The sequence below is a fragment of the Solenopsis invicta genome, chromosome 11 (assembly GCF_016802725.1).
Source record: "Solenopsis invicta isolate M01_SB chromosome 11, UNIL_Sinv_3.0, whole genome shotgun sequence".
In the NCBI taxonomy this organism is placed as follows: domain Eukaryota; kingdom Metazoa; phylum Arthropoda; class Insecta; order Hymenoptera; family Formicidae; genus Solenopsis; species Solenopsis invicta.
Window position 1 is genome coordinate 14808576 of NC_052674.1, and position 13658 is coordinate 14822233.

Below are 13658 nucleotides of genomic sequence, written 5' to 3' on the forward strand. Positions count from 1 at the left end.
AATTTTTAACAATTTTTATTTTAGATATTGTTGAAGATATATAAGATAAACATACAAAACTTTCTAAGTACATTTTATTGAATATTCTATGTAGTATCAATAAATATATTTTTACTCCAGAACTGCAGAAGGCGGGCACAACATAGGAGATAGGTATGCATATCACCAAGTACAACATTTGTTACCTTTGTAACGAAACACCCCTCCATCTCGCGCGCACTGCCATTCCGCTCCGTCCACCCGAGCAAAGCACCGGCAAACACCATGTGCGCACACCGAGCTAACCTACCGTCGCGATTACGCGGCAGCACGCGCGCCATCCGTGGCGTTCGGCAACGTTCCCACTCTGGGCCAGCCGACCGAACGCGCGGATTGGTCCGCCCAACCGTGCATTCGGATATATAAGCCGGCAGTGGGAACGGCGAGTTAGATCTTTCCGGTCCATCGAACCCGACAGGTCGAGAATCCTCGATCGCAACTCCGACTCCCAAGAGGACGAGAATACTCGCCTCATCCAGACCCCTCGACGAGAATCCTCGTCGTCCCGACTAGCTGAGGATCCTCGGCTAACACCGATATCCCGAACACCGCTCCGCAACCAATCACGGCGAGCATCCTCGCCGCGCTCCGTAGCCGAGTATCCTCGGCGAATCACCGTCCACGACGAGCATCCTTGTCGAGTCCGCAGGCTAGATGTCCCTGGCCAATCACCTCCTCTCCCTCAGGGAAGACTCACCAGTAACCTAGAGCATCGTCCTAGGGCATCCGCGCTCTGACGATATCTTCGCCTCACTTTGCACGAGGCGGCTCGGGCGAGGCACGGAATCGCCACCGTCGCTCCGATCCCGCGTTCCGCGGCTCCCCGATCACCCCGGACACCGTGTCCGTTTAAAACCACACATCCACCGTACAATTCTCCGATTAGTTTAAGTTAGATTATTATTAGCTTTATCATTCCGTCAGTATTATCGCGGTTATAATGATTGATTCCTATTTTGTTTTCTTTTCGGTTCTCACTTAACATTTTTGTTACTCCGAGCGGCGCCGTACATTTTCCCTTACCAAAGCTAGCATTTCGGACCGCTCAGAGGCGATTCGTCGTCGCGACCACCGAGAGCCAATCGCGTCCCCGCTTAGGCTAAGTCCACTTGTCGCGAGGCGTTCAAGTCAACAGACTATCTGTTTACATGTAGCTATCAAGTTTTGAATAAAGATGTAATGTTTTTGTCATCTAATTCCGAGTGCGATTACTCTACCGAACCCGGTCAATCTGGCGAGCTTATCCGCAACCGTATGACCTGACTCCTACCGCACCGCACAAAAAACACCAGCGTTACACCTTAATTCTCAATAACTACAACATGATTTAATATTAACTATTGCACATGAATTTCTTATTAACCAAACTTGGTTCATATGAAAATATTTTCATATAAAATTATGAAACTTGAAAGATGTTCCATAAAAAATGGCTAAACTGTCATATGTCGAGTGGACTAAACTGATAAGAAGAGGTTACACTCTACCCTTCACCGATTTTGATAAAATTTGCAATAATTAGAAGAGCCTATTAAGTAAACATCTGTAAAACTGTTCCTTTGAAGCCGAGTAATGAGTAATTAACCCTTAAACACATCAATCTCATAAAATACGTAAACACATTTTCCGACCTGAGAGACGTTTTCCACTTTAGAAGCTATAACTTTGGTTTCAATATTTTTGTAATAATGATTTATTGTAAAGTTATAAAGAAAAAACCATCAAGTAAAAATAAAAAATTGTTCAAAAATCCACTTTTTCTTTAACAAATCATATCTCCGCAACAAAAAACTTTTGAGGACTTTAAGATACGGGGTTTTAAAGCTAAAAAATCATACTTTCAAAAATAATTATGGCATTGTCATTCCTTTTAAGGCTCCTGTCTATTCGCGACCATATTGAAATTGTAACGTCATAAGCGAGAAATCACACATAAAAGTTTCCGACGTGACATTTGTAAATAAAAAGAATTTGGATAAAATAGAATAACAAAATCACATTAAAATACTTGTAAATATGAACCGTGATTATACTTTTTCTGCCTAATAGTCAGTAAATAATCATAAAAGCATGTAAAGAGAAATTATTTCGGTAAGAAAACATACGATTAAGCTAAAGTTTTCAACGTGGCATTTGTAAATAAAGAGAATTTGGATAAAACAGAACAATGAGATCGCTGTAAACACGTGTAATTAGACCTTGACTATTTTTTTTCTGCCTAACAGTGAGTAAATAATCATAAAAAGCACTTAAAGTAAAACCTATTCAGTCAGGAAAACACAGCGATAGCTAATAAAAAGAATAAAAAATATGCTTTTATGTATAAAATTCAAAGAAACTTTACTTGCGATTTCCTTTTATGAATTCGGTAAATACGAGACAAATCACATTTTCACAACAAAATATATAATAACAAAATGACATGCACGACAAAGTTTCATTGTCAATCTGTCACGTTCCACGTCTATTAGTTCTAATTTTGTCCATAACAATACGTCTCTACCGCCAACGCAAAGTTCTCAGCTGAGGCGCCAGGAGCCTTAAAAATTATAATTATGTAAGGAAAATATGAGGTAATTTTGGATTTTTAAAAATCCACTTTTTTGTTAATTATAACTTTGCAATAAAAAACGACTTCATAATAAGGCGTTTTAAAATTAAAAAATCATTACAATACTTAAAATAAGGTCAATAAACCGAGCAAAATAAGGTAAAATGTATGTATTAAATACACAATTATTTTTATATCTACATTTTTATATCTAGATATTACAATATCTCTTAATTGGCTTTACAGATCTCAAAATCTTTCTCCACAATTAAAGTAATGATAAAAAAACATACACCGGATACTATAATTTAAAACAAAAAACAAAAATAGATTAAAAATCACAGTTAATTATTAGCTTCTGCAATCAACTTGTGACAACATGTGCCCCATATAAAAGTTTTAGGCTTTGTATGTATAAAATAAGTAATTTCCGACGTATGAATTAAATAACAGAAAATACGGCACTGCAGAATGATCCTAGAAGCTCTAGTATAAAAGATATAAATGTTTGAAAATTGTTTACGTAATTTATACGCAGAATTGGCAAAGAGCAATAATTGTGTTCATTGTAGTCGAGAGATCTTACATCAGATAACGCTAAAATTAAAGAACAAAGACAGATAAGTGCGTTTGACAAAAAGTGCTAGCCTATTCCCCTTACTCTTCGCCAAGCACGCGATCACGAGTCGCTCGACTTTCCGTCGAAAAAATATCTGCAGCAATCTGCAGTACCGACATCAAATGAGTTCTACCATCAGTCCAACATCGCCTTAAGCTGTAATTCGCTTTAGCATACACGAGCCATTATATCTTATTGTTGTTTTGACTAAAAAATCATTTTAAAAAAGAAGAAAAAATTATGTTATTGTCATTCCTATTAGAAAGTATAATTATATAACAAGGCGAATATGAGATATTTTTGATTAACTTAAAATGTCTAAAATTGAAAATTGATCTGTTTCATTATATATTTCGGACCTTGCACAGAAGCCCCCTTTTCCACAGCATTATACGAGTATATAGTATTTTAACTTTAGATAGAGTATATGCGAATAATGTATGCAAACGGACCTGTTCAAACATATTTTGTCCAGTTTCTTTTATATAAGATTGCAAAAAAGTTACACTCACACAATAGTGGTACCACAAAACTTTACTGCCATGCCGTCCAAATTTTAGTTGACCAATAAAGTTGATCTACCATATCAATTAAAAAAGGAATTTCGAACTTTTTTATCCCCTGATCTAAACTTCCTATCTCATTCCATCTTCACACAGCAAGCGTTTGAAAGTTCACAGTTCTTTGACTCTTTAGTGTATTTAAGGGTAAATATAGGTTCTCGGTGTACGTATCAGTATACCATGTTTATCTTAAAAAGTATCGTCTAATTTATCCTTGAAAAAAACCGAATCAAAAAATCCTAAACCACTTTTCGTATAAATATTAATAAAGCTGTAATGCGCTCACGCACATTACCAAGCGCACGACTCACTGACGTACGCCGCTATAGTTATGTCATGCTCCACCTAATACTAATAAAATGTCAACTATTTCATCTGCAGAATAATCCATGATTTTTGAAGCATCACCGATTAAGCGCGACAATGATCCTTATACGCAGTGATAGTAATTATAGATGGTAAGCAGAGTTGCTAGCTGGTTAGTCAGCAGCGCTTCCAGGTCATAGACGAGAATCGAGTGGAAGAGAGAAGTCGCACGCCAAGATATTTCTCACTCATGCTGGTGGCACAAGGAAAAAGAAATAGTTATATATGTCTTTGTTCATTAGGACAAAGTTTCCACACTCTCACGTACACGCACACACAAGAAATGTAAATCCAATCAAACAACCTCTACGTGGTGCATGTTGGGTAATGCTAATGCCGGCGATATTATAACTTTCAAGATTCATAACTTTATGAAAAACAACTCCATTATAGTGTTTTAAAAAATTCTCAAGGTAAACTACAAAAATGTGCAATAAAAAAGGGAATTTCCATTTAAGAAATTGAAGGTGACCTTTATGTGATCTTCAAATGATAATTCAAGGGCAAATCAATAACACCATCTTATGACTCATTCAAAGTTACAAAACTTTTGTCCAAAACATTTTTTTCTATCATTAATAACTTCGAATAAAATTGACTGTATCAATTTAAATGAACAACTGAATAAAGAATATTCTTTCAACAATTCTAGAATATAAATTATTGATCTCATTTCTACATTCTGCGTAGATTTAGAAAATATTCTCTATATTTTTATAATATTCTAATATTATCAACAAATATTCATAAAATGTTGTAAAAAATGTAAGATCTAGATTTAAATCAATTCGTCTTATAGTTAAAAGAAAATCAAAAACAGTCTAGCTTTCGTTAAAAAAAGAAAAAAGAATTGTTTAAAATAGAAGATTAAGTATACTTTTTCCTATCATAGATTGCTTAATAAACAATAAAACAATTTTTTTTAACAAAAAACAAACATCTTTCATGAAGACGTGATAAAATACTGTTGCACAATATATATTTGTGTTTATTAAAAACTCACCCAATCATTGAAATCCAACGCATTAATGGTCTGCAGTGAAGTCGAGGTACGATCGGCATTATTTGGACTAAAAAAATCTTGTGATTGTTTGTCGTCAACGACTTTCTCTAAAAATTGAGAGAGATCAAGAGCTTCTTCTACAAATGCTTGTATCATACTTCGATAATAACAGTCGGCATCTTCTTCATGCAAACTTTGCACGTGCCTTTCACATATCTAAAACAGAAGCAAAAATTTTACAATTATTTAACAAATATCGTTTTATAGAAGCTATATAAACAATTAAGAAAAAAATAAAGTTATTTATTTCCTTTTAAATTAAGAGCTTTTTGTCACACTAATTTTTAAAGAGATTTTAGGAATTTGTTTCAGGAAAATTAAAAACTTTTCTTCAAAATTAAACATAAAATTAACAGGTCTATATCAGTCACAGCGGTTCTTAGCGCCAAATAATTTTTAATTTTTAAAACGTTTAACCTATTCAAACGGCACGCCGCATATTCGTCAAACTTTAATTCGTCGGACACAGTTATAAAGTCGGAATATATAATATTGTAGCCTCATTAGCTACCTTAATTGTCTTGCATATTCGCTTAGCAACAATCACGCCACGAGCGCCCGTTGCAGCGGAAATGTAAGATTGCGGAATTGGTCAATCGCGCAAGGGCCTAATGCCCCACCATATCAAAAATACAGAAACTATGACTACAGCGGGAGATTCTTAACGCAAAGTACGAACGGCACGTGCGCGCTTCGCGATAAGTCGGACACCCGACACACCGCAAAACATCCAGCGGCCAAGTGCACGACAACACGTGATCCGTGCACTGCGATTTGATTGTATTAAGAGGGAAAACCGTTTATAATAAAGCTTGGGAAATAAAAGTATCAGTAAAAAGGTGAAAATGTTATTTGCCACCCTGCGCGTCTTCCTCCAAGTATCCTCCTCGTGAGTCCTAACCCTTCAGACGGACCAAATCCCGAAAATTTTATCTTGTTGCACCCGCCGGTACAACAAAAATTGGTGTCAGAAGTGGGATGAAGCAAAGCTAATACTGTCGACATACCCTGAGTAGAGTCCGGAGACGACCAAGATTCACCGTCAGAGGAGATACCGTAAAATTGCGAAAGACGCAGCGATAAAGGTGCTGACAAGCAGAAAATCACGCATGAGGGTAGTCACCCATCCAGTGATCAACCGGGGTCACCGACGTAGAGGAGCTACAGTAACCAGAGGTAACAGCCAACGAGCCGACGAACCAACAAGCCTACGAGCCAACAAGCCTACAAGGAAACAGCACAACGAACCGACGAGCCAACGAGCCTACGAGCCAACGAGCCAACGAGCCGACAAACCAACAAGCCGACGAGCCAACGAGCCTACGAGCCAACAAGCCTACAAGGAAACAGCACAACGACAGCAGTTGCAAGCAGGAACGAGTCTTCAAGGGATCTCCGAGCGAGGCAAGCGAGAGCAACATGCGAATCTTAGCAATACTGTAAGTCAAGATTACACTGTACTAATTCATAAAGCGAATGTTCGATCAATCGGATATACACTTCCCAAATCAATCATGGTTATTAAGTGAAACGGCGAGACGCACGCTTAACCAAAGCCCGCAAACTCCTGTGCAAATCGCGACCGACGTGTTAGAAGAAATATTAGCGCAGGTAGATAGGATACTAAACTTACACGAGTTAAGCCGTAGTAGAGATACTTCTCCGGTAAACATAGTGACAGAACGCAAATTTCCATTCGACGAGTTAGACCCGAGCTTACTAGAGACCGACGCAAACGACGCTCAACCGACTAACAGACGAGTTATACCATACGTCAGCAGAACGCCAAGTAGCCTGAGTCTTAGACGCAAATTTTCGCTAACATCCTATAAATGCGATATTTTCGACCCCAAAGAAATTTATCGGGAGCAAGCCAACAGAATGGCGACCGGTGGAAATAGAATGCAAGAGAAAAATTAGCAAAATGAAGTAAACCTAGATAACGAACAATGAAGTGTTTACCGAACGACCTGGACCTTCGGAAGCCCGATCGCGCGGAAATTCCAGGGATATTTTACCGGAATTAGGGGAATCCTCCGCATTGACAGAACTCCTACGCGACTTAACGTATTATCGAAATCGGCAGGACCGAATAGTAGAGCGCATCCAAGCGCAATTCGCGTACCCGACGGAACGGCGAACAAGCCGCGCGCGCGTGAGTCACGGCGCTGATATTTCGTACGGCCGTACGCAAGGAGATGTCCGCGCGCGATTTGATATGCCCCAAAATTACCTTCGATTAAAAGAAGCGCGCGACATGATACCGGAATTCGACGGTACTTCAAGAAACCGAGTGTGAGAATTTCTAAACGCAAACAGTTATGCGATGAAAATTATTGATCCCCTCAACGAATACACTTTATTAGAAGCGATACTATGTACAAAGCTTAAAGGCAGAGCGATGCTCGATTTTCAAACTCGCGATATCCAAGACTACGAGCAACTAAAGGAAGCCCTCGAGAAGGAATACCTGAGTAAACGAAGCACAAGTCACTTGCAAATCGAATTTAATTCGTTGAAACAAAAACTTGGAGAGAGTGCACAAGATTTAGGCCGAAGAGTCGACACGTTAGCAATGGAACTTTACGAAGCCATGATAGAAGAAGGGACACGTGACCCCGAGCACCAAAAAGCTATCTTAAAAATGATCAAATTGCAAACGTTGCATAATTATCAACACGGGTTAAATGAAGAAATAAGATTAATAGTACGCTCACAAAAATACAATACACTGCAAGAAACAATGGCCGGAGTCAGCGCTGAAGAAAAAATAAAGGGATCAAATTATCGAAATAATTATCAAAATAAGTCGAGAGCAACTGACGGCCGACAAACAAAAAACTCGAATCCCCAATGCCAAAGATGCGGGAAGATGGGGCACTATGCACGAGAATGTCGAAGTAAATTCGTATTACCGAGAGCGGAAGGAACCTCTCGAATAAATGTTGTGAATAAATTCTGTCAACACTGCAAAAAGTCTGGACATGTGCGCGACGTATGCTGGTCGCTGCACGGCCGACCCAACGGAGAGAATGCGAGACAAAGAGAAGCAAATGTCAATCAAGCGGCACGACGCAAATACTATGATACAAACTCAGTCGTAGAAAGGTACAAGCGAAAAGATAATTCGGAAACAGACGAGAGCAATGACAAAAAAGAAGAAGATAAACGACGAGTACGTCCCATATCGAAATATAAAATTTCTCACATAAAGCGAGAGAAACTAGTCGACACTGCATTGGACTTAGTTACACTACCGATTCGCGAGGTAAAGCGAAATAAAGTTTATTTACTTTACGATACAGGAGCAGCTACCTCAATGATAAAAATGAAGAATTTTAAGGAAACCGCCCTAGTACACAAGGAAAAAATAAAATTGACTGGAATTACAGGACACGCCATGTCAACAATAAGAAAAGTCTACGCTACCATTATGTTAAAGGATCGCAAACTAACGCATCCATTCTATGTAACACGAGACGACTCATCGCTCAAATATGATGGAATTCTAGGAGCAGATTTTATTCAAAAGTACGTAGACACATGCGATTACCGTTATAAACTTATTAAAATCGAGAATAATTATTTTAAATTGCATCCACGTAGAAAAATCACATTTAAGCCGAGAAGTGAAACGATTGTGCAGGTCACGGTCGACCGAAACGTGATAGGTGTGACGCAACCAGAAGAGCCGTCACCCGGTGTCTTTATCAGGAGCTGCTTAGTAGAGCCCCGCGAATTCGAATGCCCCGTAAGCATACTAAACAAAATTGAGAACGAAATAAAAATGGAAGTTCCGCACATTGAAATTGAAGAATTAATAACGCCTATTGAGGAGCCTATAAATATAGTAACAAAAGAAGAAGAGACAAAAATCTGTCGTCAGGAAAAAATCCGCAGCCTCTTAAAGGTCTCTCATCTCAATGACGAAGAGAAGAAAACATTGGTTTCGTTATGCGAAGGATATAACGACGTATTTCATCTCGACGGAGAACCACTATCATGCACGAGTGGAGTAACACACGAGATAACAACGCAAACCGATACCGCAAGCATAAACGTACGCCCGTACCGATTCCCCGAGAAGCATAAACAAGAAGTAAACAAACAAATCAGCGAAATGCTAAAACAAAAAATTATACGTCCTAGCAGCAGTCAATGGAACGCGCCTTTATTAGTAGTGCCTAAAAAAACAGACGCTTCAGGTAAATCAAAACTTCGCATTGTTGTGGATTTTAGAAAATTAAACGACATTAAATGTACAATAGGAGACTCATTCCCTATACCAAATATAACGGATATACTAGATCAATTAGGAAGCGCGAAATATTTTACTACACTGGATCTCGCATCGGATTACCATTAGATAGAAATGGCCGAGAAAGATAAACATAAAACTGCATTCTCTACACCCTACGGACACTACAAGTTTAACCGTATGCCGTTTGGACTTAAAAATGCACCAGCAACATTCCAGCGATTAATGAATACAATACTAGCAGGCATGCAAGGACTGCCTAGTATATTTGGACGACATTGTAATTTACGCATCCAGCCTGGAAGAGCACAATAAAAGATTGAGGGAAATATTCGATAGATTACGAAAAAATAAATTAAAGCTACAGCCAGAAAAATGCGAATTTTTACGCAAAGAAGTAATTTATTTAGGACATATTATAACAGAGAACGGAATTAGACGCAGTAAATAAATTCCCAGTACCGAAATGCGTCAAAGATGTACAATCATTTATAGGTCTTGTTCAGGATTGAGCAATAATTAGAAGAAAGGCTGAAAACAGTTGTCGTACAAGGCAATGCTGAGAACATCCGCGTAAATCGAACAACGAAAAATTTCACAAATTCAACCGAGCTAGCTTAAGGCAGCAGAGTACAACCGTTTTCGGCCTTCAAGTTTCGGAGAGCGCAGGAATGCGTAAACAAGTAGATAATGGATCTCCAGATCGGAGAAGCTTGCTCCAATTGCCCCCCCCCCACTTTTCTAGCATTCCTGTGCGCGCTCCGAGCACTGAAATAAGTTCAGTTCAAAGAAGGAAATCCTACGGTGAGGCCGTATCGCGCTTACATCCGAATTTCTAATATAAGAGCGCAATCAACGCGATTCGTCAGCGACCTAACGTCGCGGAGTGCGTAAGACTTGCTCGCGCTCGATCGTACCATCGTCGCCGAGCGAGCGCACCTCTTGTAATCTCGTTCGCGTGCTCGCAACCTAATGTCGCGGAGTGCGTAAGACTTGCTCGCGCTCACTCGCACCATCGTCGCCGAGCGAGCGCACCTCTTGTAATCTCGTTCGCGTGCTCGCAATCTAACGTCGCGGAGTGCGTAAGACTTGCTCGCGCTCGCTCGCACCACCGTCGCCGAGCAAGCGTCGCCGAGCAGCTCGCTCGTCACTGTCGGATGTATCATTGACAGCCAATAAACGTGCGTGACTCGCAGTGTTATAACGTCAAAGAGTTCCCTCTTCCTTTTTCCTTTTTTTTAAATCCTTAATTCTCTCCTTCATCCACTACCGGACTTCAAGGTCCGAGATGCGGCACGCCGATCGGCATGCGTTCCGGCGATGCTTCCGTGACGTAGTCGCGTAAGTGCTTACGATTACGTTCGAGCGCAATATTTTGGTCCTTCGAGCCGGATCGATCTCGGACCAACGCATCATCAGTGAAACGAACCATACTGACACGCATCGCGCAACAAAGGCTTATGAAAATTAAGTGCAAATAACCAATAAAACTCACGTAAACTAATACGACTCGCGTAATCATATACAGTCCACTCCAATCGAACTGATTCGCGCAAGGAATCATTAAAGTCACGAGATTCACGCGCGAAAGTGAAGCGCGAATACCATGATTCACGCGATGGATCATGCACCTTGATTACTAAATTCAGTGCATTTTGACACGCGTCGCGTTCGAACCGCACGGGACTCCGGACTAGCTACAATCGCTTTAAGGGATCGTGAGCTCATCCTCACGATCGGAACCAGTGCTTGGGGACCTTTTCAAGAGCGCAGCAGTTAGTGAATCAAGATGAGTGAACACTTGCTGCAGCAGAGGGAGCAGTTGCGCAGCGTGGCTCGCGCACTGGAAAACTTCAGAAAAATCGGACAGTCCAATCTGACGCCTGCAAAAGTGCGTTCCCGTATCGCTGCGTTGAAAGAGACGTGGGCCAAGTGCGTCCAGAGCCACGCGCTTCTGCTTGAGTTATTCTCTGAAAAGGAGGATCGAGCCAAGCATGACTACTTCAAGACAAAGCCGATTGACGAACACGAGCAGCTGTACCTGGAGGCGCTGGACTACATGGCAGAGAGGCTCGAGGAACTGGAACCACCGGCCAGTCCGCTGCGTGCCGCCTTTAACGAGACTTCTTTTGTAAGATCCGATCAATCCGCGTTGTCTTTGCGGCATCTCCCCCGATTAAGTTACCGCCATTCTCCGGCGAGTTCGCGGAGTGGGAGTCGTTTCGCAACCGGTTTACCGCGCTCATTATCGAAAATAAAGATTTGACGAATTTCTCCCGCATGCATTTTCTAGCGTCCAGCCTCACCGGATCGGCTCGCGATGCTATTTCCGGAATTCCAGTTACTTCCGATAACTTTCAGGTCGCATGGACCGCATTGAAGGATCGATATGAAAATAAGCAAAAATTAATTGAAACTCATATCACGTTGTTAATCAATTTGACTCCCATGCCGCGTGAGACCGCAGTCGAGTTGTACGCATTGCGAGATGCCGCAATGAAATCGGTGACTGCTCTGAAGTGTCTGGGTCGTACGAGTGACGAAATACTCAATGACATATTGATACAATTTGTCGCGGCAAAACTAGATCACGCGACCCGTAGAGCTTGGAAATTAAAGTGTAGCAACTCGGAGGACCCCTTTGATTTTGATGATTTCATGAAGTTCCTTTCCTCGCGGGCGGCAGTTCTTGAGGAATTGTCTCCTGCGGCCGCCAGGACGAAGAAAGGAGTTAAAGTACATAACGTTACCACCTTGAACAGTTCAGAGCCGAAGTGCGGACTGTGCTCGGGGGCACACTATCTTAACAAATGCGAGGTCTTTCTTGGCAGAAGCCCGAGTCAACGGAGAGCGTTCATATTCGATTCTAAACGATACTTGAACTGTCTGCGCACGGCGCACTCAGCTGATACATGTCGCTCACCGTATTCCTGCCAAAAGTGCCAACAGAGGCACAACACGTTGCTGCACGTTGACTCGAGCTATCAGTCAGACGCCGGGGCGACCTCGACGATCTCGCACGTTGCGAGCAGCCGCGCTGCCGCAGAGTCAGAGACGCAGGAGTCGGCGGAATGCGAGTCACCGTCGAGCGCGATCGTAATGTCCTTTATCACCATCGCCCCCGAGCCTGAGCCCGTCTTACTCGCGACGGCTAAGATAATAGTCGAAGCTCCCAACGGTCGGAAGCAAGTTGTCAGAGCCCTCCTGGATCCGGGTTCGGAAGTGACCTTCATCACGGAGAGTCTCGCAAAGGAGTTGCGAGTGCCGTGCGCTCGAACGTTGACGCGAGTGTCCGCCGTTGGCGGCTCTATAGTCGGGACATGCAAGCATGTAACTCATCGAGTTCTATTCTCGTGGCAAACCCCACCCACGCTTCATGACCAAGGCCTTTATCCTTTCTCCCATTACCAAGTACTGCCTGCCGGTCAAGCAGCGAATCGACCGATTAAAGCATTTTGACCGCCTGTGGCTGGCGGATGATGATCCCACTAGTTCAGCTCCGATCGACATGCTGATCGGAGCAAACGTTTACGGCCGCGTCATCTTGGGCGGTGTGCGGAAGGGAGCTCCGGAACAGCCGATAGCTCAGGATTCCCACCTCGGGTGGTTAATCTCCGGGCCGCTCAAAGGCTCCGCTGCGTCGTCCAACGTGATTCGTGCGTTTCGCTGTTCTCTAGAGCCGGACTTAAAGAGGTTATGGGAGATGGAAGAATTTCCCGCAAAACGGTTTCTCTCCCCCGATGAGCAGCGGTGCGAGGAGCATTTCTCAACCACGCACTCTCGCACCCCATACGTCCTTCGACTCTCATTTAACCGGGGCCCTCCAATTGACGTTGGAGAATCGAGATCGATTGCGTTGCGCTGCTTAACCGCGACCTCCCGTAGGCTCTCGATGGACGAGAGATTGAGGACTGAATATAGCGAATTTATGAGGGAATATGAATCACTGGGCCATATGAGCCCAGTGACGCCGATTCCTTCTACGGCCCGTCAGGTCGCGTATATTCCTCACCACGGGGTGATCCGCAGCGCAAGCACCACCACGCGTCTCCGCGTGGTTTTTAACGCTTCCAGCCTTACGACGAACGGCAAGTCGCTAAACTCTCACTTGTTGATCGGACCCAAATTACAAACCGACTTAACGACCGTCTTAACAAAATGGTGGCAATACCCCTTCGTCTACGCCGCTGATATAGCAA

The 13658-nt window shown here is 42.2% G+C and overlaps 1 protein-coding gene across 5 annotated transcripts in view; it reads right to left on the reverse strand.

The window, feature by feature from the left end:
* The window catches only part of LOC105203442 (protein spire), a 330825-nt gene that overhangs the window by 193491 nt on the left and 123676 nt on the right, over window positions 1-13658 (reverse strand). For all 5 annotated transcript variants that reach the window (XM_039455090.1, XM_039455089.1, XM_039455093.1 and 2 more), the window contains one exon: window positions 5142-5357. In XM_039455090.1, coding sequence (XP_039311024.1) covers window positions 5142-5357 — 216 coding nt within the window. The remainder of the gene's footprint in view (window positions 1-5141; window positions 5358-13658) is intronic.